Raw genomic sequence first — 24,359 nt, 5'->3', positions numbered from 1 at the left:
TAGTGAAAAGTCAGTTATAAAATAAAGACAACACATGCATATGAACATGTTGTGATGCTGAAATCGATTTGATTCGTGTAGTTTGAAGTCTACTAAGGTAGAATTGCTTGGATATGAGAGTTTACTATGTTGCTTGCAAAGGCAAAACAAGCAAAATAGTATCGGCAGTCTCTGGCCAATTGGAAGTAGTCAAAAGAAGTAAAAATACTATGATGGACATGCGCGGGAGATCAATGCAACAAGTCACACGGATTAGATAAATAAAAATGTGGAAAATGTGAAGAAATCAGTTACAAATACCAGAGAGATAAACCGTCCCTCCCACTCCAAAGATGACCATGGGGTGGAGTAAAGGACCAAGAAAGGTCGGGGCCATCAATTGAACCTGCGTTCGAAGTCCTACGTGAGCCCCTCATTCGTGCCCCTAGGCACAGACCTTCATACTTTTTTTCTTAAATCATTTTGCCGTCTCACATAGCTGTTTTGAAAAGTATCATTATACAATCTGTATTCGATGTGCCCGGGTAAAATATGTGTAAGTTCAGTTTTTTAAATCAATAGTTAGGAAAATACATTATGAATGTGCTGCTTTCTTTTGACATAGGACTACGTCTTACGGCAAGTTTTGAGATAGGGTGTCATTCTAAAAAATCGAAAAATGCGAGCGTCACGAAAAATGAAAGGTTTTGAGCGCTAATAGCTCAGCGGTTTTCCGATCGATTTTCAATATTCTTACACCAATCGATCGGAAAATCTTCTAAGAATTGACCCAAATGAAGAAAAGTTTGAATTCTTGATGTTGAACTATTGAAAAATTGAAAATAATGAACCTATGTTTTACCAGAATTCTCGCTTTGTGATTGGTTGGAAGATTCTTTGCGAAAATCTAAACCTATACCAATTTGATATCTGTGCTTGGGAAGTAAGCCAAAACAAGTGACAAAGTACAGGCCGGTCTCGATTATCCGGGGATTCGATTAACCGGGGATTCGATTATCCGGGTTTTTAGACTCGATTATCCGGGTGAAAAAAAAATATTTTTTTTTTCAATTAGGCTTATACAAATTTGAAAAAAAGTTTATGTCACCCCCCCCCCCCTTCAAAAATTTTCGAAATTTGAAGGGGCAAAAAAATAAAGTGCAATATGTAATGTTGCATTCTTTAATGGTAAGCAGATTTTTACAATTCAACGAGTTTACATTTCTAAATTACCCAATTCGTGCAAAGTTGAAGTAATATCCTACACCATCTAAGCTTTCTGATTCATGCTACAGGTCACAGGCGACTATTCCCAAGCAACAACGTGAGTTTTATTATACTCTTGTGGTGGTCTTCAAGACCAATTTTGGTCTTAAATGGCACCATAAGAGTGTAATAAAACCCAAATTGTTACTTGGGTTGTGCTTAACCTTTAAGCACTTCATCCGAAGTGCAGCACCGGACTGAACAAATGCTATTAGTCAAACAATGACAATCGTTGCTGATAGTGATGCGTTTGCATCCTTAATATATCAAATATAAACACGTTATTGTTGAGAACTATCATCAGTTGAGGATTTATATTTATCTTTATATGACTAAAAGGTTGACCAAGAAACAAGTAGTTTCAAACGTGAATGGTGTCAGAGATTTTTTAAGGGAATGTCGGCAGCAAAGCACATGCGTTCCATGTAAAAAAAGTTGTAGGGACCTAAATTGCCATTTTTACGAGAAGATTAGATTCCGATACTATTTTGTGGTTACTGAACTAGTAAGTGACACAGATTTGGATTATTCTAAAATTCAAGGTAACTAACCGAGTGACATGCAAGTAAAAATCAAAATTCAAATGAAGGTCAAGTTACACGTTTATGCCTCTCTAAAGTGATCCTGTAGCACTTCACTATTTTCAAGTTGATTCATCTCTGCCAGAATACTAACTTTATGTGCTTGGATCAAAAAATTTTGAAAGTTGTTTTGGTTTGAACTAAAATTTAAGTACTGTACAACTTTTTTGTATTGAACTTTTATTAATCTGGAAAAATAAACACTGGTTTCTTCTCCTTTGTCTAGTTATTGAAGGTTTGATTATTATTTTTTCTTGCCCCCTCCCCCCCCCCCCCTTCAACAATATTTCGAGACCAGGACATAAACTTTTTTCCAAATTTGTATAAGCCTTATTTATTTTAAACCTTAATGTTATAGTTTTCATGCTACATGATGATTCCAACTTGACAAGTATTGATGCACCTCCCTAAAGCTACAAAATTCCTTTCTTATATTCCTTTTATCGGCGAACAAAACAAAAATAAATCCTGCGATGATGGAATCAATTTTTTTTACTTAAAAATCATCATCATCATCACCATTACTATCATCATCATCATCGTAATCATCAATAAAAAAAATTGCAAAAAAACAATTTTATGACTTTAGGGGAGATTGATCAATAATAAAAAAACGTTTATAATACCTAAGTATTGAAAAAGCATAACATAGGGTAAGGAACGAGTTAAGCAGTGTTACCTATTTTAATTAGTTGAACATAAATGATTAGAAAATGCACTTTTTTATTCATATTTTCAAAATCTTTTGATAGGATCATCTTCACAAATCACTTAACCATACATTTGATTCACACAAACACAATTTACTGGGTTTCCGACAAGAAATATGATGAATTAAAAATTGTTGTCCAAAAACGTACATTTTTCAGCTGCTCTTCAGCAATCGCCAACTCACTACTAACGAATTCATCAAATTTTCAGCACTGATTATAACCATTCTGAAAGTCATGCACTCAATTGTCACATACCATATTATTCAGTCTCTTTTTTTCTATTAACTAAAGCTTTGTCACTAACCAAAAGTTTTATTATTTTCTAACAAAACTGAAAACAAATTCTGAATCGACGGAACCTGTTCACCACTAGCAGCAGCTGCAGCACAAATGATGAACTATCGTGTTGCCAAGACACTGTTTCGGTTCTGGAAATAAGAATTTTAAGTTTGAAATTAACTGAAAGCTCCTATGGTGAAAACGTGGATCAATACTTTCAAGAGAAATGTATGTTCATAATTAATTTTTCTTTATTAAAAACAACACAAAAGACAGCTTTTTCAATAATTTTCGAAGATTTTCTCAGTGATTTAATAAAGCAACGATGTGTTTCAATGTTATTTGCTTTGACAACACTGTTCTGAGTCGGATCGTGCGTACTGCTATATGTTTACCTCTTTTGTTCTCCCACCATCCTTATGAACAGCGAGTGAGACGTCAAACTCGCAGTTTCCCATAAGAACACTAGAGAATAAAAGAGACGACGAATACCGTTTGCCGAACGGTGCGGTGAGTGTATGCCCCGATAAACAATTTAGACAGATGGCATTTTACGCATCTATGCCGATACGCTATGCCGATTACGCATCAGATGCCGATTAGTAGGTCGCGGATAGGAACGCGAACTTACTGAATAGGGGGAAAAGTTCGAGGGATTTTTTAAGGGGACGTAAAAAAATTCAGATTTCAGCATTGCTTAAAAAAGCACTTTGCGGATGAAAATGGGTTCGGTCTGTTCAAAATTAGTTCCGCCGCTCCAACTTTTAAAGCGAAAAATCAAAAGTTTAGCTCAACAATAGTGTCTTCCAATGGTAACAGCTTGAAGAACTAAAGATAGCAAGAAGATTGGTATGCTGATATCCCCCACTTAGTCAACCCATCGCTTGTAATAAGGCTAGTTCTTTACCCTACAAAAATAATATTGCACCAAAAAAAAATTATCAGTGGAAAAAATCGTAAGAAAGGAATTTTCTGACTTTTGGGAAGATAGATCAATAATAAATAAAACATTTCTGATACCTAAAAGTCAAAAAACTTGATATGCCTAAAAATTTTTTGTACCAAAAATGATGATTCGATTATCCGGGCTGAAAATAAAATTTGTCACCCGGATAATTAAGTCCGGGCTGTATCCTCATTTCAACAAGATTTCTTAACACCGCACATAAGAAGGGCTCCATATAAAGTAGCGGCCAAAATTACCGAATGTAAAATTTCACATTTTAGCACATGCTTAAACGCGGTTTTGTAGTAAATTGTCTATATTTTTAAGATTCGCGAATAAAATTGATAGAAAAAAAATATATAGAAATCAGCCGTCAAAGTTGCCCATTTCAAAATTTTGAAAAATAGGTCATTTTAAAAAAGTCAAAAAATTAAATAGTTATCGCGGATGTAAATATTATTGCTATATATCATTTTAAAACTGATATCTTAGCCTATTAAAAGATGAAATGAAAACAAATTTAAACTCAATGAGGTGCGCCATAGGCTACTTATAACAAAAATGCAATTCTCATAAACTTTAATCAATAAAAAAATTCTTGTCGCCTCTTGTCGCCGCAGTTTCTTACAGTGTGTCTGAAAGCTTTAAGTATGTTGTATCAAAACATGAATTAAAAGTTTGCTATAATTTGACGTTTTCCGAAAAAAAATAATTTTAAAATTGTTATATTTCTAGCAAGTCTTTAAAATTTTAAGTACTCTTTCAACAAATTTGATTATCTTTGTTACTAAATTTATTTAGTACCTGAAGAAAGTTTCAATGAGAAAATGGGAGAATCCCCGCAAGAAACTTTTTTTTGTCAAGCAAATATTTATACAGGAAACATTTGATCATTTTTCCCCAAATCACCCTAAATATGAGTAAGTTTAAATCATTTGTTTTGTAACAAATATAATCTAGAATCAATTTAAAACTAAAAAATAATTTTAGCCAAAAATCGCAATTTTCCGACTATGGTGCACCGCGGTTAAACCTAGACCATTTTGATGTCCTTGCTTAGGAAGTACGCCAGAAAGAGTGTCAAAGCCCCTCGTGCCAACAGATTTCTTACGAACGCGATTAAACCTAGTCCAATTTGATGTCTGTGTTAGGGAAGTGTGCCAGAACAAATGACATAAGTTCGTTGTCCCAACAGATCGCAAATTCTTTACTGCAAGACGATTAAACCTCGGCGAATTTGATATCTGTGTTGGAAAAATGTGCTACAGCTGTAGTGTTCGGTTATAATACGACTCTGTATGAATACACATGCATGCCATTTCATTAGAAGTGTAGTGAAAAGATGTGCTGTTGATAAAATAGGATTGAATTGATAAAATCCCTTTAATCTTTAATCTTTAATTTCAGTAAGGTAGCAGGAAAGCAATAGTTTGTGTTCTAGATCTTGTTAAATTGTTTTCAAATGCACAATCTTTTGAGAATTGAACGTATGCAATGTTACTACTTTCATGAATTTTACATACAACGTATGTAGCATGTATACATGAAGAATCGAATGATTACTTGAATGATTGAATACATGCTACTATCACTACAAAGAGACTTACGTAGTCCTGCGTCACCTATATATGCGGTCGTGTCTTGTACACAACCCCTCTGATTTTTTATTGTAGAGTAACAGACTTTCTGCATTGCAATGACACAATCCACTTGACAGAAATATTTGCATACGTTGCGAGTAGTTAAATTGTAATTAATGTTAAACATGTATAACTTTGTGAAAAAATTTTTGTTAATGAATAGCTGTCCTAAAGATGAGGGGATACCCTTCGAAACGTCGACTATAAACGGAAAATAAATATTTTCGCACGTAACCCGTGACCAAAAATCATCCAAAAAATTTGAAACAAAAAACAAAAAAACGGTCGTTTTTTCATTATCGCCGTAAAAGACACTTTAACACTAGATATACCAGATCAGTCATTTTGACTGGTCGCGCAATTTTAATTTGAAATTTCTACAACATATAACATTTGCTTTTAGAAACGATGTTATGACTTTTGTAGCCATAAGTAGAGAATACATTTTATGAACTTAATGTTACTTTATGTATATTAGTAACAAATATAATTTTTGTTTTTACCATTTATACCAGCACCAGTCAAAATTACTGGTGCGAGATGCTATGAAGAAATGTAGCATTTCAGGAGAACGGTTAGTCCGGAGCATGAAATTATTCAGTGATGTGCCGTTCCTAATGGTTCTTGGCCATTTTTGATGAGTTTTATCGAGAGTCGGTCCTTTTCGGCGGTTCTATTCTCCAGCTGACCGATTTCTCGCCGGATCTCTTTGAGATCGGAAGTCGAAACGCCCATAGGCTCTCATACGTTGACTTTTGCTCCATTTCCTTTTGCTATATCAGCAATTGAGATCCCTATCAAAGAACTGCTGCCACTCACCAACCACCTCGTGCTCGTTTGTGGCCAGGTTTCCCTGCTCATGCTTACACATGTCAGGCTTCGGTGTGTATCCTTTACGAGATCGGTTCACCTTCTCATAGAACTGGCGCATCGCACTAGCCTGACTAGTGGTTCTAGCTCTCCTTCTGGCGTTTTGCGGCCTCACTGATGGCCGAACGTATCCTGCTCCATTTATCTTCGAGGGTCGAAGCACCTGGCCACAGAAAAAGGCGCATAGTACGCGCGTAGCTCTCAGCACCTTGCGGGTTGTCTAATTACTGAATGTTTAACCGAGGAGGGTGGCTTTGTCGTGAGGTATATACCGTCGATAATTTTGAGCGCACGTGTACTGCTACTAGGTAATGATCTGAGTCGATATCCGTACCCCGTAGAGAGCGTACGTTGGTGATGTGCGAGAAAACCCGGCCTTCGATGAGAATATGGTCGATTAGGTTCAATGTTAGTTGGTCAGGTGATCTCCTGGTGGTTTTGTAGACCTATGCGGGGAAAGAATTTGTTTCTGATCCCCATGCCTCGGGAAGCTGTAAAGTGAATGCATCGCGCCGTTATCACTATACTATCATTTCCCTATCGATCTGAGCGTTCATATCCCCAATGACGATGATATCCCGCGGCGAGCAGCTATCGTATGTTGCACCCGGCTGGACATAGAACGCTCTTTTCTCGTCGTCGGGTCTACCTTCGTGTGGCCAGTGCACGTTTATGATGGTATAGTTGAAGAAGCAGCCTGTTATCCTCAACACATATCCTCTCGCGATCCGGCATTCTGCCCATATCCTCGAAGCCCGTTCCCAGTTCGTTGGTTGCTCCACCGTTCTGGCAAAATTGGGCCTTGCCGCCACGGATCCCCCACACATTCCCGGCTTTGCAACAGATCTCCTATAGTGCCACAATGTCGAACAATTGCGGTTCTAACTGAACGAGCAACATCCTGTCACCAGCCACGAAATTTAGTGATTTACAGTTCCAGGTAGGAAGCATCCATTCCAAATCCTTGTTTCATCGCCTTTGTCCATGCTAAATGTTTCGAGTTGAATTTTCTTGATTTTTCGTAATATTTTAGATATAAAAAGCTTTCCTTACTAAGGCTATGCTGTCGAGTCTCATGATGTGGCTGCTATCGTATAGTGCCGAGTCAAGACAGTGCCTCCTTGCCCGTCGGTATACGACCTTAGTTTCCACCAGGGTTGGTTACCACATCTCTGCTAAGATTGCCTCTATTCCGGCTGGTAGGGTAATCAACGTATTTTGGACTCCATCTGTTGCTGTACATAATTTGGACACTTACAGCAAATTCATATAGAATTGTCCAAATTATTTACAGCTGCAGATGAGGTCCAAAACAGGTTGGTTACCCTACCACGAGTAGGTGGAGATAGAAGAAGGTATATTTAAAATGCTGGTATATCTAGTGTTAAAAGACAGAAGTTTTATGTCATGTATCATGTGTTAAATACATAAATAATTGCTTAATGTTTCAATAAATGTTTAAATAAATAAATAAGTATGCGACCATTTATGCCATCGAAAATGACAAGCGTTGGAAATCATATCGATCATATTTCCCATCCTCAAGCATATTTATGACGCTACTTTTGCACTATTTCTTTGACCTCATCTCGTTTCCTAAATCTTCTAACGGACATGATCGTAAAAACGATGCGATCAACAGTTAGCGTTATACTTCTGTGTCGTACAAACGCTTTATTGCTTACACCTACACAAGCTATTATAGGAGATTCTCCATTGTGTGAAGTCTTTCCAATCGTCTTGCCGCCGGATGTTTGGTGTGCGAAAATGGGAAGACTAAATAGCTTCCGGATGAATTATGGGAACCTACCCAAAAAACCAAGTCTTAGCAGTGTGCAGTTCTGTGCTAATGTACTTGTATTAAATCCAGGAAAAGTGATACGATTTTAGAATAGCAGAGTACTTGGTGTTACGTTTGTTGGTGTTATAGATCTGGAACTAGCTAGGAAAGTATGCGAAGAACCAATGGCCATTGGGGTAATGGCCATTTTTTAGACATGGTATGCTTGGTAGTGACGGAAAGAAGTATCCTTTAACCCTCACTTTAGAGGATGGAGTGGTCGAAGTTAAATTATATGACCTATCAGAGTGTCATGCGACGAAATTATCAGTTCTCTCAATAAATACGGCAATGTCCATGATATTCATGAGAAACAGCTCGGAGTTGACTAAGACTTCCCTGGTGCTTATACCGGTGGCGTACGCATCGCGAGGATGGTTACTAAAATCGAAAACATCGATTCTTGGGGAAAAAGGAAAAGGAGAATTGGCACATATGACGTATTTTGGACAGCGCCAAACATGCAAACACTGTCGCGAGTATCTTCACATTGGCGCTACATACGTGCAGAATAAAAATATCAGAGGGGTTGTGTACAACACAACAGCAGCATATATAGGTGACGCAGGACTACACACTTAACAAAAAGCACCGAATTCGGTAAAATTTTACCGAAATCTAAACAGCTGAATGTTCGGTAAAAATTTCGATGGTGCCAAACGACGTTTACAGATCATTAGTAATGTTTGGTGCAATAAAAAATTTTACCGAACGTTCAGCTGTTTAGATTTCGGTAAATTTTACCGAATCGTTTAAGTGTGTACGTAAGTCTCTTTGTAGTGATAGTAGCATGTATTCAATCATTCAAGTAATCATTGGATTCTTTATGTATACATGCTATATGTAACATATATGCATGCTACATGCATTGTATGTAACATTTATCAAAGTAGTAACGTTGCATACATTCAATTCTAAAAGATTGTGCATTGGAAAACAATTTAACAAAATCAAGAACACAAATTATTGCTTTCCTGCTACCTTACTGAAATTAAAGATTGTTTTTATTGCCCATGGTTCCCCACGTTGAAGGGATTTTACCAATTCAATCCTATTTTATCAACAGCACATCTTCACATCTTTTCACTACACTTCTAATGAAACGGCAAGCATGCGTATTCATACAGAGTCGTATTATAACCGAACACTACAGCTGCAGCACATTTTTCCAACACAGATATCAAATTCGCCGAGGTTTAATCGTCTCGCAGTAAAGAATTTGCGATCTGTTGGGACAACGAACTTGTGTCATTTTTACTAGCACACTTTCCTGTCACAGACATCAAATTGGACTAGGTTTAATTGCGTTCGTAAGAAATCTGTTGGCACGAGGGGTCTTTGTCACTCTTTCTGGCGTACTTCCCAAGCAAGGACATCAAAATGGTCTAGGTTTAATCGCGGTGTTAAGCAATCTTGTTGAAATGAGGAAACTTTGTCACTTGTTTTGGCTTACTTCCCAAGCACAGATATCAAAGAATCTTCCAACCAATCACGAAGCGAGAATTCTGGTAAAACAAAGGTTCATTATTTTCAATTTTTCAATAGTTCAACATCAAGAATCCATACTTTTCTTAATTTGGGTTAATTCTTAGAAGATTTTCCGATCGATTGGTGTAAGAATATTGAAAATCGATAGGAAAACCGCTGAGCTATTAACTCTCAAAACCTATCATTTTTCGTGACGCTCGCATTTTTCGATTTTTTGGAATGACACCCTATCTCAAAACTTACCATAAGGCGTAGTCCTACGTCAAAACTGCTCGTGCAGAGGACCTATGCAGATGCGGTGAAACAACCAGCAAAATCAGTAAATGCTAGACTTAAACCAACACAAACAACCAGTCGGCCAGCCCAACCGAAAACGGTAATGCCGCCGAAATCACGCAGTAACGACCAAAGATTAGATTTAACATCAAACACCGTCATGGGGAAAAGGACGACATCCGCTGAGAAGCTAATCCTTGAACCAGCAACTTCACGTGCTGCATCACCCTTTCTAAAACTCCCAGCTCCGGTTTTTCAGTTAGCAGATAATGCAGCTTCATTAACCAATTTAGGCCAAACACACATTATTGGATCTTTTTCCCGCAAGCCTACAGCCGATAGAAACGATGGCAATGACACTGACTCATCTATAAGTTCCAATGCAAGCAGCAAACGAAGTTCGAGGAGACGCCCACCCGACAAAAAACTGAGAAGTGGTGGCAACGAGCGTGAGGAGGAGCCAAGGATATAACGTTCAATACTTTAAGCTACAACGGTGCCACCATAAACATCAACAACATGACGAACACCACTAAAATCGACGCCTTACAAACCTTTATCCGCACAAATGAATTTGACATTGTCTTCCTCAAGAGATGGAGAACGAACGACTCACAATCCCTGGATTCAATGTCGTTTGCAACGTAGATATTGCCAGACGAGGAGCGGCAATTGGTTTGAAGGAGCACATCGCATATACGCAAGAAGAGCCTAAATGGTCGACTAATTGCACTTCGATTCCAAAACACAACACTTTGCAATGTATATGCGCATTCGGGTACAGCAAATAGCAAATAGAGAGCGATTTTTCAATGAGACACTATCCTACTATCTTTGTCACAACACCGATAACATTTACCCTCGCCGGAGATTTCAACTGCGTGCTGAGAGTATATGATTCTGCTCGTTAAAATTCGAGTGCCGCTCTGCAAAATGCTGTCCAGCAAATACAATTACATGATATGTGGCTGAAACTACACCCTAATATACAGGAACCAACTTACATCTCTCACAATGCAGCATCTAGGCTGGACCGATTGTATGTCAGCAACGGGCTATGGCAACAGCTTAGAACAGCCAACACACACGTGTGTTCGTTTACGGACCATAAAGCACTGACAGTGCGATTATGTCTTCCAAACTTAGGTCGGGAATACGGAAGAGGTTTTTGGAGTCTCGGCACTCATTTATTCATTTTCGGTAACTTTGTTGTGTTCCGGTACAGTAGGCTGTTAACGTAAGGTCCTTATCCCTCTGATGGGGCTGCCATCAGGGATGCCACATATAATTCTGTGTTTTTTGTTGGAAAAATCTGACAATCTGTACGGCGAGGAAAAATATCTGTGCAAAAATCTGTCCAATGCAAAACAATGAGAGTGAAAGAGATAGAGAGTCATTTTGCTGACTATTTCCGTCTCTTTCACTCTCATGTAAAAGCTCAAAAATCTGTTTAATCTGTATAATTTGGCGAAAATCTGTATTCTGTGCATACAGATTCTGTACAGGCGATTTCTTTCAAATATCTGTTAAACACAGAATAATCTGTGCATGTGGCAACCCTGGCTGCCATCATAATGTGGGCGGGAGCCACTGTGCCCCCTTTCCTGTTAGCATACGACAACCGAAGTTGCGTACCCCAGCCGGCACCTCGTGGAGGTAGGAATAGGAGTTAATGAACAGAGGTTATGGAATGCACATGTTCACCCTTTGCCAGTCAATATCATGGTAGCCAGACAACGCCCGATGGTGGTACCAAGACTGATATAGCCACACGGATCAGTAAGGCCAGGGTTGCCTTTGCAGATCACTCTACGTACGAAAACCCTAATCTTTAATTCAAACGTTAAATCCGTACTGCAGTATGCCTGCGAAACGAGGTGCGTCTCAGCGGGGACAACGCAAAAACTGCAGGTATTCATAAACCGGTGGCTGCGATACATCATTCGTGCCTGGTGGCTTGATAACTGGATATCCAATGAGGAACTCTATCGTCGGTGTCATCAACGGCCGATAGCCACAGAAAATGAGGAAAGGAGTAAACGAGGTTTGCAGAGAAGCACTCGACTGGAATCCACAAGGACAGCGTAGAAGAGACAGACCCAGAGGCTCATGGCGATGGAGCTTAGCCAACGGCATCCGGGCTGTAGACGAGAACCTGTCAGGTAAAAACCACGTTCTCCAATTTTTGTGCTTTTCATTGGTTTATTTGTGATTTTATTGGTTTTCAAAACCGTTCTTGAAAACGCAAAATATATTTTACAACTGGATTTATTTAGAATATAGAGAATTCATTTATAAATTTTACATTATAATCTATTTAAATCAGGTTTTTTAAAGTGGCGAAATTTGGGTCCAAGGGCTGGCAAAATTTGGCAACTGGGTGGCGAAATTGGGGCTCAGAATACACATTTAAATAATCACTATAACGAGAAAAATACCCAATTTAGTATGAATATGATGATTGAATCAGTAAAAGAAATGTCCGAAGTATATTTTCATGTTATCAAATATCTGAACTTATAGAACCTTGATCTGTTTCGTTTCATGTAAATTTTTTGGATAATGATGGCGAAATATGGATCCGTCACCCTATCAAATTCTTAAAATTTTCATAATTTACATATCATTTGTTAACAACTGTGAAACAAAATCTACATATATAAAAATGAGCGTGAGTTTCTTTGTATGTTTGTAAGTTTGCATGTTTGTATGTTTGTATGTTTGTATGTTTGTATGTTTGTATGTTTGTATGTTTGTATGTTTGTATGTTTGTATGTTTGTATGTTTGTATGTTTGTATGTTTGTATGTTTGTATGTTTGTATGTTTGTATGTTTGTATGTTTGTATGTTTGTATGTTTGTATGTTTGTATGTTTGTATGTTTGTATGTTTGTATGTTTGTATGTTTTTATGTTTGTATGTTTGTATGTTTGTATGTTTGTATGTTTGTATGTTTGTATGTTTGTATGTTTGTATGTTTGTATGTTTGTATGTTTGTATGTTTGTATGTTTGTATGTTTGTATGTTTGTATGTTTGTATGTTTGTATGTTTGTATGGTTGTATGTTCCGCCATAACTCCAGAACGCCCTGACCGATCTCCACCAAACTTAGCACACATGTTCTTTGATATAGGAGAATCAGCACTGGGGGTTGACAAAAGGGGGGTTCGTAGCAGAGGGGGGAGGTCATAACTCCGAAATGCCTGAACGGTTATTCATCAAACTTGGCACAATTGTTCCTTGGCATAAGAGAATCAGCACTGAGGGGTTAACAAAAACGAGGGAGGGAGGTTCCCTAATAGGGCGAGAGGTTCCCTCGCAAGTGCGGGAGTGAGAACATCTACGTGGTGAAGCGATCGATATACTTTTTCCTCGCTTTCCGTTTCACCATTTGAACTGGTACGTGAATTTGTTGTCCATAGAACTGACAAATCAGTTGGAAATCAGAACTGACGGGGTTGACAAAAGAGGGGGGGGGGGGAGTAACAGGGGGAAGACATCGAAATGTTTGGACGGTTCTTCCTTAAGTGACGGTGGAACAAAAGAGGGTGGTGATGACAAGAGGTTGCTGACATAAAGGGGGGAGTAACGCCCACATGACTGTAACAATTTATCCGTACAACAGAAAAAATCAAAATACGAAACACTAAACGGCAATGCTCGCAGCTGTAGATTTGTCAAGTGTAATTATGCGCCGAATCAAAGTGACCCGTATAAAAAGTGTTCGACCATTAGTGCTAAGTGTTGCTGGCCGACTCTATTTGAGTCACGGGGGCAATCATTCAAACAGTGTGGAGTTGATCTGAAAACACCATGTTTTTCCCATGGTCAACTTTATGTGACATGTTCCAGAGTGGGCTCGGCCAATAATTTGTGCATACTTGCTCCTGGTGGTGAAACTAAAAACATTGTTTACAAACAAGTTTTGTCTTGAAGTGAGATGAAAGGAATGACAGGTTTTTTGTATCCATGGAAAAAACACTGTTGCACTTTCTACTTTTTTTGAAAAGTACAATAACAAAACTATTCATTACCTATGCGTGAGTGGCCATTGTTAGCGGAAGGTGCAAATAGTATAAATGTCTTTGTTTCTCTTTCTTTATAGGGTTTTATAGGGATTTCCGTAAAGAAAACAGTTATGTAAGTGGCCGGGTAGACAAAAGAGGGAGAGCTGACAAATGGGGAGGAACATCTAAAAGAGAAACAAGCGTTATATTTTTGCATTATAAGCATTTCGGTTACAATAACTGATGTACAAGTGGCTGTGAGATAAAGGCGCCCCGAGTAACACCGGGCACTCAGCTAGTAATAGATATTGGTGCCTTAGATTTTGAATTCAATTATTCCTAGTTAATAAAGTAATGTATTAAGAATGGCTACATTTGAATAAACGATATTTTATATTAAAAAAATCAAACTAATGATTATTTTTTCATAAAATCTTTTTTCATCTAATGCTCTACCCAGTTATTTTTTCAAAATCGGATATATTGCAAAATTGAAGTCAAGCATAGTAAAATTTTGATGATAATCATTTTGTTCTAGATATCCTTTTTCTTCAAAAGTGAAAAAGGAAATATTTGCGCAATATTTTTTTTCGTAATTTTTCTAACAAGCTTCGTGTATGGCGCTAAAGCCCAAAAGATAAAGCCGTCTGTAGATCGTTAGAGGGTTAATTTCTAATTTTTTATATATACCGCAATTGGACCTAACTCAGCGCACCCCACATTTCAATCAAAACTTCCAAATTTCTGCAAATTTTTATCTGAATTTAACAGAAATTAAAAAACAATTATTGTGGCAGTAGAAAGTGCAGGTCACACCGCCAGGTGGATTAAGTCAGGTGTTTTTTTTTAAATAAAGGACAGACGCTATTATGCTGCTTTTAATATGTGTAGACCAATGTTGCCCAGGCATAAGCGTGGTGCGGGCCAAATCAGGTCGCCCCATGAGTCCGCGGGCCGCAATGACCTCTGGCTATTCTTTCGCATACCAAAATGTAAAATAGGCGGCAGCAAAAGCCGATTTTTAGCAATCATCACAAGATTTAAACCGCAGAGCAATCAGATTTACAATATGCACGAGGTACTACGACTGAACTAAGTGACCCCTGTGTCATCAAAAAAATTATTCATAAGTCTGCCATCCCTCAAATTAGCCCGCGGGCCGCACAAATTATCACGAAGGGCCGCGCTTTGGCCATCACTGGTGTAGACAATAACCAGGCTTCATTTTCGGTTTTTTGCTCAGCAGATGCTCATTTGACTACAGCGTCTCAACGAAATGGAATTCGAAAAATAGTGTAAAGGGCAATTGTAGAGTTTACTATTACCCTACTAGCACGGTTGTTAGAAAATAATTGTAGTAACCGAATTAGGACTATTTTCAGTTAAAATCCGGTAATTTTGCTTCAACTAAATGGACCTGAAGTGTGCTTCTTGGGTATCTACAATATTGTAGAAGATCGTTTGGTTTTATCTTCTGTATTTACCGCGTTATGGGGCTCCTATCTTGTTGGTAGTCAGATGAGCGATCTTTTTGCTACCAACGGAGTAGCAGCCCCATTGCGCCGCAAATACAAAAGATAAAACCATACTTTCTTCAACAATATTATAGATAATAATAACATGTGCAATTGCCCTTTACGCTACCTTTTCAAAATCTGTTTCACTGAGGTACTGTTGTCAAATGAGCTTCTAGAGATAGGCGAACGGCTCACGAGCCGTTCAAATGAATCGGTTCACAAAAAAGAACGTTCAAACGAACGGCTTTTGAAAAAGAACCACGGTTTCTCAAACGCACCCGAAGGCGACACGAAGTTTGGTTCGGGAATCGTAGTTTACCGAACTGTCAACCTGCCGAACAACGAACTGTGAGCCATGAGCCGCTCATTTGAATCGGTTCGCAGCAGCAAATGAACGGTTCGGAGCCGCTCACACAAAAGAGCCGTTTTGCCCACCTCTATGAGCTTCTATACTGAGCAAAAACCGAAAATGAAGCCTTACCACAACCCTCCGGCACGTCGCCATTTTTCTGTGACAGAATTTGAAACGTCAAAAACACTGGGCGAAAAATCACTTCATAGAAAATCAATGCGACGGCTGTTGTTGTTTGGGGCACAATATTTAGCGGTCCATCCTAATGAAGGTACTGTCAAACTCTGTAGACCAAGATAGCGATGTCGAGGAGGTAGTAGAGCACTGTGAAAGACTAGTCCGAACCTGAGAAAGATGAGCCAGCTGGGATTGTTTTAGTGCAGCGAACTATCAGCGTGAACCGGGTACGAACTGTTACTGTAAACTGGGCTAGCTTGATTAAATGGTACCATTTAAATTTTCTGGTCAAAAATAAGAAGAAGAAAACGAAAACAATCAATCTGTCACTGAGCTGGCTTCTCTCTCAGATCCAAACATTTCGACTTAACTCAGCAACTGTGTTTCGTAAACAGCAAATGTTTACGATTTTTAGTATTTCTTTTAGCAATATTGGACTACCAAGCAAGGTTTTGAAAAAACAAAACTTAAAAATCTAATAATTTTGTGTATGAAAGTCCCCAGAATCAAATATTTTTTAGAGCACAGAATACAAGAACAGTCATAATCTAAACGGATTACATTAGTTTTGTTTATATGTTTATTTCTGCAGTGTATGCTTTGGAGTTGGTATTTAGCAGATGACACACAATTCTACATCATAGGAGCAGTTATCCTGATAGTTGCCGTGAGGCATTTCAAATTTGCCGCCGCAATGGTTACCATATTTATGATTTCATCGTGGGCTACCACTGGATACATAGCATTTACAAATAATCACATGCCCAATGCAGATGATCCGTTTGCTCTATTTGATAAAATCTACGATAAGCCCTGGACTCGCCTAGGCCCGTATCTTGTGGGAATGAGCGTCGGTTGGATCCTGTTCAAAACCAATTGTAAAATAAATATGTCCAAGGTAAATTTTTAAGTGCTGCTCTTAAATCAAATATCTCAAACTTCCTTTCCGTAGGTTTTGGTGGCTTCAGGTTGGATCACTTCTACATTGATGACTCTATATTTACTATTTGGTTTGTTTAATACCACACTCACTAAACCAGCAGCAGCAGCATATAGTTCTCTGAGTCACACTGGATGGGCATTATCATGCGCTTGGGTTATCATTGCCTGCTCCACAGGATACGGAGGATGGGTAAATAATCTTCTCTCGGCTCCTATTTTGTATCCTCTATCTAGGGTCACCTACTGTGCGTATTTGGTACATCCAATTGTGAATCGAATATATGCAATGGAGTCGGATTCTCCGATCCACATGACACCGAACAACTTGGTAATTATGAAATACATGATTGCAAAAAAGCATACTCAAACTTTCGTTTTTATAGACAACATTATACCTAGGACAAGTGGTATCTTCATACGTACTGGCATTCATCGTATCACTTTCTTTTGAAGCTCCGGTTGTCACAATGCTGAAAATTATGTCCCCTAGCAGGAAAAAAGAAATATGATTTTTTCTAATTGCTTAACTACAATGTCAATTAGATTTCTAATGTAAATGACAACTGATGTTTACTATACATTGCAAATGCTTACGGAAAAAAGTGGTTTCAGAGGAATAGTAAAAATCATTTTTGTTACATTACAATGTGACGTGACGTCTCATTTGATAACAATACAGGATTGAAACTTGCTATTAGTAATTCATGAATCATTGTGTTATAATAAAGTATTTATGTGCAACATTCCTTTGTCAGGCAGTTAGTATTTAGATATAAATAGCGTTTTATAGTATGATTGAGTCGAGATGAGTCGGGCATGTCACTTCAAGTTTCCAGTCGTAGTTACTTTGTACATAATAAAATAATACTCAATCGAAACACATGTAGATGTTTGCTGAAACGTATGACGTTTGACTGATGGCGCAAAATTGATATAAGTTATGAAACGATGCATAAAGCTAAATACAATTTTATTTGTTTCAAAGCGATAGTTTTTATATCTGTGTGAAAGTAATTCTCTCAGAATTCATTGGTGGAACTAGGGGGGGGGGCTTGTAACAAGTAGGGTAATCAACGTATTTTGGACCCCATCAACAGCTGTACATATTTTGGACACTTACAGCAAAATCAAATGGAAGTGTCCAAATTATGTACAGCTCCTGATGGGGTCCAAAATAGGTTGGTTACCCTACATATCTTAATTATTTGTAAATACTTTTTCTGATATTTGTTTAAATTGGTTAGTTGATTTCCTTATATTTAATTTGTTTGTTTCAATAATTTAGGTCAATAGTAATTGACCAGGTCAATAGTAATTGACCGGGTCAATAGTAATAAATCCAGGTATAGATTTACATAGTATATGCCCTGTCGAAGCTGGGCTGGATTCTACACACTTTTTAAACGAGGCACACTTTCAGCTTAACCCGCAATGCCCATCACCAACTACAAATGAATCAGCTGATGTGTCTGCTACCTCACGGCATATGACTCGACGTATTGTAAACGACTGTTGTATTAGTGTATACCAAAAAAACGTGAGAGGTCTACGGACTAAAGTAGACGAGTTCTTCCTCGCAGTATCTGAAGCTCAGTATGACGTCATAGTGCTCACGGAGACTTGGCTTAATGAGTGCTTTCATTCAGCGCAACTGTTTGGGAATGCCTATAACGTATATAGAAACGATCGCAACCCATACAGTACCGGAAAGAGACGAGGAGGTGGAGTTTTAATCGCTGTGGCTTGTCGGTTGAATTCACTAATCTCGCCAATTCAATCTTCTGATGTGGTGGAGCAGTTATGGGTTAAAATTATCGGCTTTCGCAGGTCAATTTGCCTTGGTGTAGCCCTGACCTTGCAAGTAACGTGATCGCAATAGAAGCGCATATTGATTCTGCACTGCAACAAACAAACTCTCTGCACACTGACGATATGCACGTTATTTTTGGAGATTTTAATCAACCAAACCTGTCGTGGGTCAGATGTTCGAATGGATTTGCTTTTCCCGATCCTGCTTTGTCGACGTTTTCCGCTGCCAGCGCCGCTCTCGTCGATGGTTTTGCCTCAATGGGCATGAGACAAATGAACACTGTTATCAACTGCAGAAACCGTACATTGGACCTGGTGTTCATGAATGACGTGGCTAAAGCTGCTAGTAGCTTATCCGAGGCGCATGAAGCGATAATCGAAGTTGATCAATTCCATCCCCCGCTTCTTCTTTCGTTGCGCATTACACTTCCGCCTTCATTTGAGTCAGTTGCGGTAGTAAGTGTATTCAACTTTCGAAAAGCCGATTTTAACGCACTAAATCAATCACTGATAAATGTGGATTGGTCAGAATTTGACATTATCGGGAATGTGGACCACGCTGTTGAAAATTTTAACGAAATGCTGCGTAGATGTTTTTGTTTGCATGTACCTGCTCCCCGGCCGCGCAGGAAACCACTATGGTCCAATCCGAGGCTACGATTTTTAAAGCGCCAGAGGGCTGTTGCCTTGAGAAGGTACACTAATAGGCGTAATCCCGTGACAAAATCTGCTTTCAACTAGATAAGCAATGAGTATAGGGCTTCCCAAGTAACCAAAAGTTCCGATAAAAGGGGATTTTTGGCTTAATCAGCCAACGAAATGATCATGAATAGAACTCTATTCAACTTCATTTTTAAGTAATTAACCGTACTTTCAAGTTCGTATTTGATGTTTAAACTTCGAAGGGAATACAAAGTAACTTCTAACAGAACTAGAAAGTTCGCTTAAGCCGCTATATAGAACACTGTTCAGTCCAAAAAGAAACTCCAATAATTTTCAAAATAAAAAAGATTGGGGGAATATTTTCCCACTTCTTCCTGTTTTGCAGATTCATGACATTTCTCATTAACTAAGGTGTTTATAAACATTATAATTTCGGTTAATAATCGACTGTTTTTTTACAAATATTAATTTATTGTAACTTACCACACACCACCAACATAAACCTCGGGGATTTGAACTCGAGTACTTCTTTTCGGTAACTTAGACGCATACCACTGCTCCGTTGCTGGAATATGCCATTTGCATCATTTTTACTCGATGTGTTAATTTCTCATTTCTCACAGCCCCGAAACGAATTTACACTTAAGAACAAGTCATCGGCAAAATTCATGTCACTAGCGGCGTCAGAGATGGCGCAATGCATCAGGATAGGCATGCAACGAGGAACGCTCGGGTTCAAATCCAGTAGCGGTCGGTGTTAGTTAGGCTTTTTTTAAATGGTCTATGTTAATCGCATGAACCGACTTTACAAAAGTTAGGAGGAGGCGGCGGTAGAAAATGGCAACGTATAAAAATAGAACTACAAGTGCTGTTTTATAAACTTTTGCCAAAGTTTCTTCAGAAGCTGCTTAGCGCTCTATGCAGCAAACTCCAGGCAACTTTGAAGTTCGGTTAATTACAAGTAAAGCTGCTTAGCAAGCTATACCTCCATAGACATAAAGCTTGTAAACCTTCCTTAGACACCATTATCCGAACTCCAAGTTACTTTCAAGTTGTATGTTGAACTTTCAAGCTGCATGTTGTACTTTCAAGTTGCTACAGCTATTAACGGTACTTTAATGAGAATGAAGTTCGGTTTACAAATGTAGTGTCTGGTTGTTCAGCAAGAAAGTTCTGCGGAACTAAATTTGAACCAAATATGAACTTTCAAGTTTGTTTCTTAAGTGAAATTCGAACTTTTGGTTGCTTGGGTTATAACCGGCACCTGTATTCATGCTTCGTAAAGCGTACACAGGACGATTTGAGAAGAAACTTAAAACGATTTTGGTCGTTTGTGAATGATAAACGTAAACAAAATGGCCTTCCTTCTGGTATGTTTTTCGGAGACTTAGTGTCTGATAATATCCAAACTACTAGCAACATGTTTGCTAGACACTTGTCTAGTGTATTTAGTTCGACAGCGGCTTCAACTTCACAAATTGACGAAGCGATGCGTATTATTCCCGAAGATATTTTAGACTTTGGGCTTCCTCATTTCTCGACAGCGGACATTGAAGCGGGACTTCTGAAGTTGAAAACCAGCTTTAGTGCGGGTCCTGATGGAATCCCGTCTGTTGTACTCAAAAAATGTGCTGAAGCATTATGTAAGCCGTTGCAAAAGCTATGCAACATGTCGCTCGAACAGCGCAAGTTTCCAGAGTCTTGGAAAAGGTCCTACATCTTTCCTATTTACAAAAAGGGAGATAACCCAGATAACACAAAATCGTAATAGAAAGTTCATAATAAATCGTTTTCATGTCAATTTCACATTGGAATTGTATAATAATTAGAGTATGTCAAATCGAAGTGAACAATAAGTTGTTTTGCAGTCGTGCGTGCCTTCATATACAATTCATGACTGTGAATTATAAAGCAGTATAGACGATTGCAATATTTGATTATATCTTAATCATATATTCAGGAGTATTTTGTTTGCGTGTTATAAAAACTACGCAAAAAAGAATTACGAATAGTTGTCAAAGCTTTCGCACGTATATCGCCTCCACTTTGGTACATATATGTTCTTATATGGCGTGAAATATAACTTTTTCGTTCAGATATGATTTCGTATATCTCAGTTGCAATCGAGATATACAAACCAAATGGTTTACTGGGAAGCGTGACGTAACAAACTACCGTGGAATTACTTCGCTATGTGCCGGTTCGAAGCTTTTGGAGATCCTCGTGGGAAAACTGCTGTTTAGTAAAGTGAAGTCATACATTTCCATAGAACAACATGGTTTTTTTCCTAAACGCTCAATTAACACGAACCTACTGCCGTTCTGTTCATTTTGCATACGTCAGATGGAAGTTGCAGCTCAGGTGGACACAGTATACAGTGGACCCCCGTTCGTTTGAACGATTCCTCATGCAAACTAACGGGGTTAGTTTTTAATTTGAACAACTGGTAACCCTAAATATACTGGAACTTGTGTGAACTGGCTGCCCTGCTCTTTGTTATTGTTTTGGTGGTTTGATACAGTAGGCAGTTGCAAGCAACGAATATTCATTCTCCGATCGGATTTCTACCATAATCGTTGGGAAAACGCAATGTGAAACAGATTAAACACGCTAAATCAGCACAAACAAATCGTGTTTATGAGCATTGTCTGCATAAGCAAATGATGTCATATTGAGTATGACGTTTGAACCATTTTTAATTTGCACGTCGTGCAAACCAACGGGGTTCAAATTAAAAAGTGTTCAGATTAAAAACGGTCAAACGAACGGGGGTCCACGGTATACAGACCTTAAAGCTGCTTTTGACCGCATTGACCACCAAATACTGCTTCGCAAACTGAGACGTTTGGGCGCATCTGAAGGCTTCGTATGCTGGCTTCAAACGTACCTTACAAACCGTCAGCTTTCAGTAAAGTTAGGCTCCACTGAATCGTACAGTTTCTGCAATCAATCTGGAGTTCCACAGGGAAGTAACTTAGGGCCGTTACTATTCCTTATATTTTTTAACGACGTCTGTTTTGTTATACCGCCTGGCCGCAAGTTGTTATACGCTGACGATCTTAAAATATTCATCGCTGTGCGGTCAGTGGAAGACTGCAAACTTCTGCAAGATCTTGTTGACAAGTTTATGGGATGGTGCCGCTTAAACAACCTCATCATCAGTGTTTCTAAATGTTCAATCATCACCTTCACTCGCAGCAAAACACCGATCGTGTACACCTACCACATCGAAGGGACTAGTCTGGAACGCATCAGTGTTGTTAAAGACCTTGGAGTTGAACTGGACGCTAAATTGACCTTCCACAACCATTACTCGAACATTATTGCTAAAGCAAATCGCAACTTGGGTTTTATCATGCGTATTGCCAATGAATTCCGTGATCCATATTGTTTGCGTGCTCTTTACTTTTCGCTTGTACGATCCATTCTGGACACAGCTTCTGTGGTATGGAGCCCGTATACAAATGTATGGTCAGCTAGAATCGAAGCAGTGCAACGGAGGTTTATTAGACACGCACTAAGATTTCTACCCTGGTCGGATCCTCGTAATCTTCCTCGTTATGAGGACCGCTGTAAGCTGCTGAATATCGAAACGTTAAGCATAAGGAGGGATCTATCTAGAGCCGTCTTTGTCGCCCAATTGTTGAATTCCGAAATTGATGCTCCTGAACTTCTGTCGTTGGTAAACATAAACGTAATGCCTCGACCGCTAAGATCTCGTGGATTTCTTCGACTCGACTTCCACCGTACTCAATACGGACAAAACGAACCAATCCAGGCGATGTACTCTGTATTTAATGACGTTTACGACCACTATGACTTTTCTATAACGACGAACGCTTTTAAAGCTAGAATTAGATCTAATTTAACTTAACCAAGATTTCATGTATTATGTTGTGAATTTTATGTATGTTTAAGTGTATAATACGTTGTGAAATGGAAAAGATAATGGGTTTTTATGCCGATTTGAGAATGGGATATTAAATCTCAACTCAAGTCGGCTTTTCCCATTCATAGTATTGCATCTTCATTTAGACTGAGTGTCAGTTGAACTAAATAAATAAATAATAAATAAATAAATAATAATAATAAATTGCGTTAATTATTTATTTATTTAATTATTTATTTTATCTCTTTATTATCGAGATTTTCAGCCGTAGGCTGGTTGATCTCGTAAATATTTATTTTGTTAATTTACTCATTTCGTTTATTTCTTTATATTTATTAATTTGTTAAAGTTTGAATATATTCAATTAATTTGGTTGAACATATTAAGCAAAAATCCTTTTGGTGCTTCACCGCAAGCAAGGCCGCAGGTGAAACATCTAAAATTATTTAAATACATTCGCTAGTGATAATTCGCTTCGCCCTTCGATGCGACCGATGCGAAAAAGGGATTGACCTGTGTGTGTGTGTGTGTGTGTGTGTGTGTGTGTGTGTGTGTGTGTGTGTGTGTGTGTGTGTGTGTGTGTGTGTGTGTGTGTGTGTGTGTGTGTGTGTGTGTGTGTGTGTGTGTGTGTGTGTGTGTGTGTGTGTGTGTGTGTGTGTGTGTGTGTGTGTGTGTGTGTGTGTGTGTGTGTGTGTGTGTGTGTGTGTGTGTGTGTGTGTGTGTGTGTGTGTGTGTGTGTGTGTGTGTGTGTGTGTGTGTGTGTGTGTGTGTGTGTGTGTGTGTGTGTGTGTGTGTGTGTGTGTGTGTGTGTGTGTGTGTGTGTGTGTGTGTGTGTGTGTGTGTGTGTGTGTGTGTGTGTGTGTGTGTGTGTGTGTGTGTGTGTGTGTGTGTGTGTGTGTGTGTGTGTGTGTGTGTGTGTGTGTGTGTGTGTGTGCGTGTGTGTGTGTGTGTGTGTGTGTGTGTGTGTGTGTGTGTGTGTGTGTGTGTGTGTGTGTGTGTGTGTGTGTGTGTGTGTGTGTGTGTGTGTGTGTGTGTGTGTGTGTGTGTGTGTGTGTGTGTGTGTGTGTGTGTGTGTGTGTGTGTGTGTGTGTGTGTGTGTGTGTGTGTGTGTGTGTGTGTGTGTGTG

The 24,359-nt window shown here is 38.7% G+C and overlaps 1 protein-coding gene across 1 annotated transcript in view; it reads left to right on the top strand.

The window, feature by feature from the left end:
* LOC128739979 (O-acyltransferase like protein) overlaps nucleotides 1-17,381 on the top strand; it is a 131,382-nt gene extending 114,001 nt beyond the window's left edge. The window contains exons 8-10 of the mRNA XM_053835488.1: nucleotides 16,523-16,828; nucleotides 16,883-17,200; nucleotides 17,256-17,381. Coding sequence (XP_053691463.1) covers nucleotides 16,523-16,828; nucleotides 16,883-17,200; nucleotides 17,256-17,381 — 750 coding nt within the window. The remainder of the gene's footprint in view (nucleotides 1-16,522; nucleotides 16,829-16,882; nucleotides 17,201-17,255) is intronic.
* The last annotated feature ends 6,978 nt before the right edge of the window (nucleotides 17,382-24,359 follow it).

The sequence above is a fragment of the Sabethes cyaneus genome, chromosome 3 (assembly GCF_943734655.1).
Source record: "Sabethes cyaneus chromosome 3, idSabCyanKW18_F2, whole genome shotgun sequence".
In the NCBI taxonomy this organism is placed as follows: domain Eukaryota; kingdom Metazoa; phylum Arthropoda; class Insecta; order Diptera; family Culicidae; genus Sabethes; species Sabethes cyaneus.
Note: the sequence above shows the minus strand (reverse complement) of the source record. Positions and strands in the feature narration are given on the sequence as shown.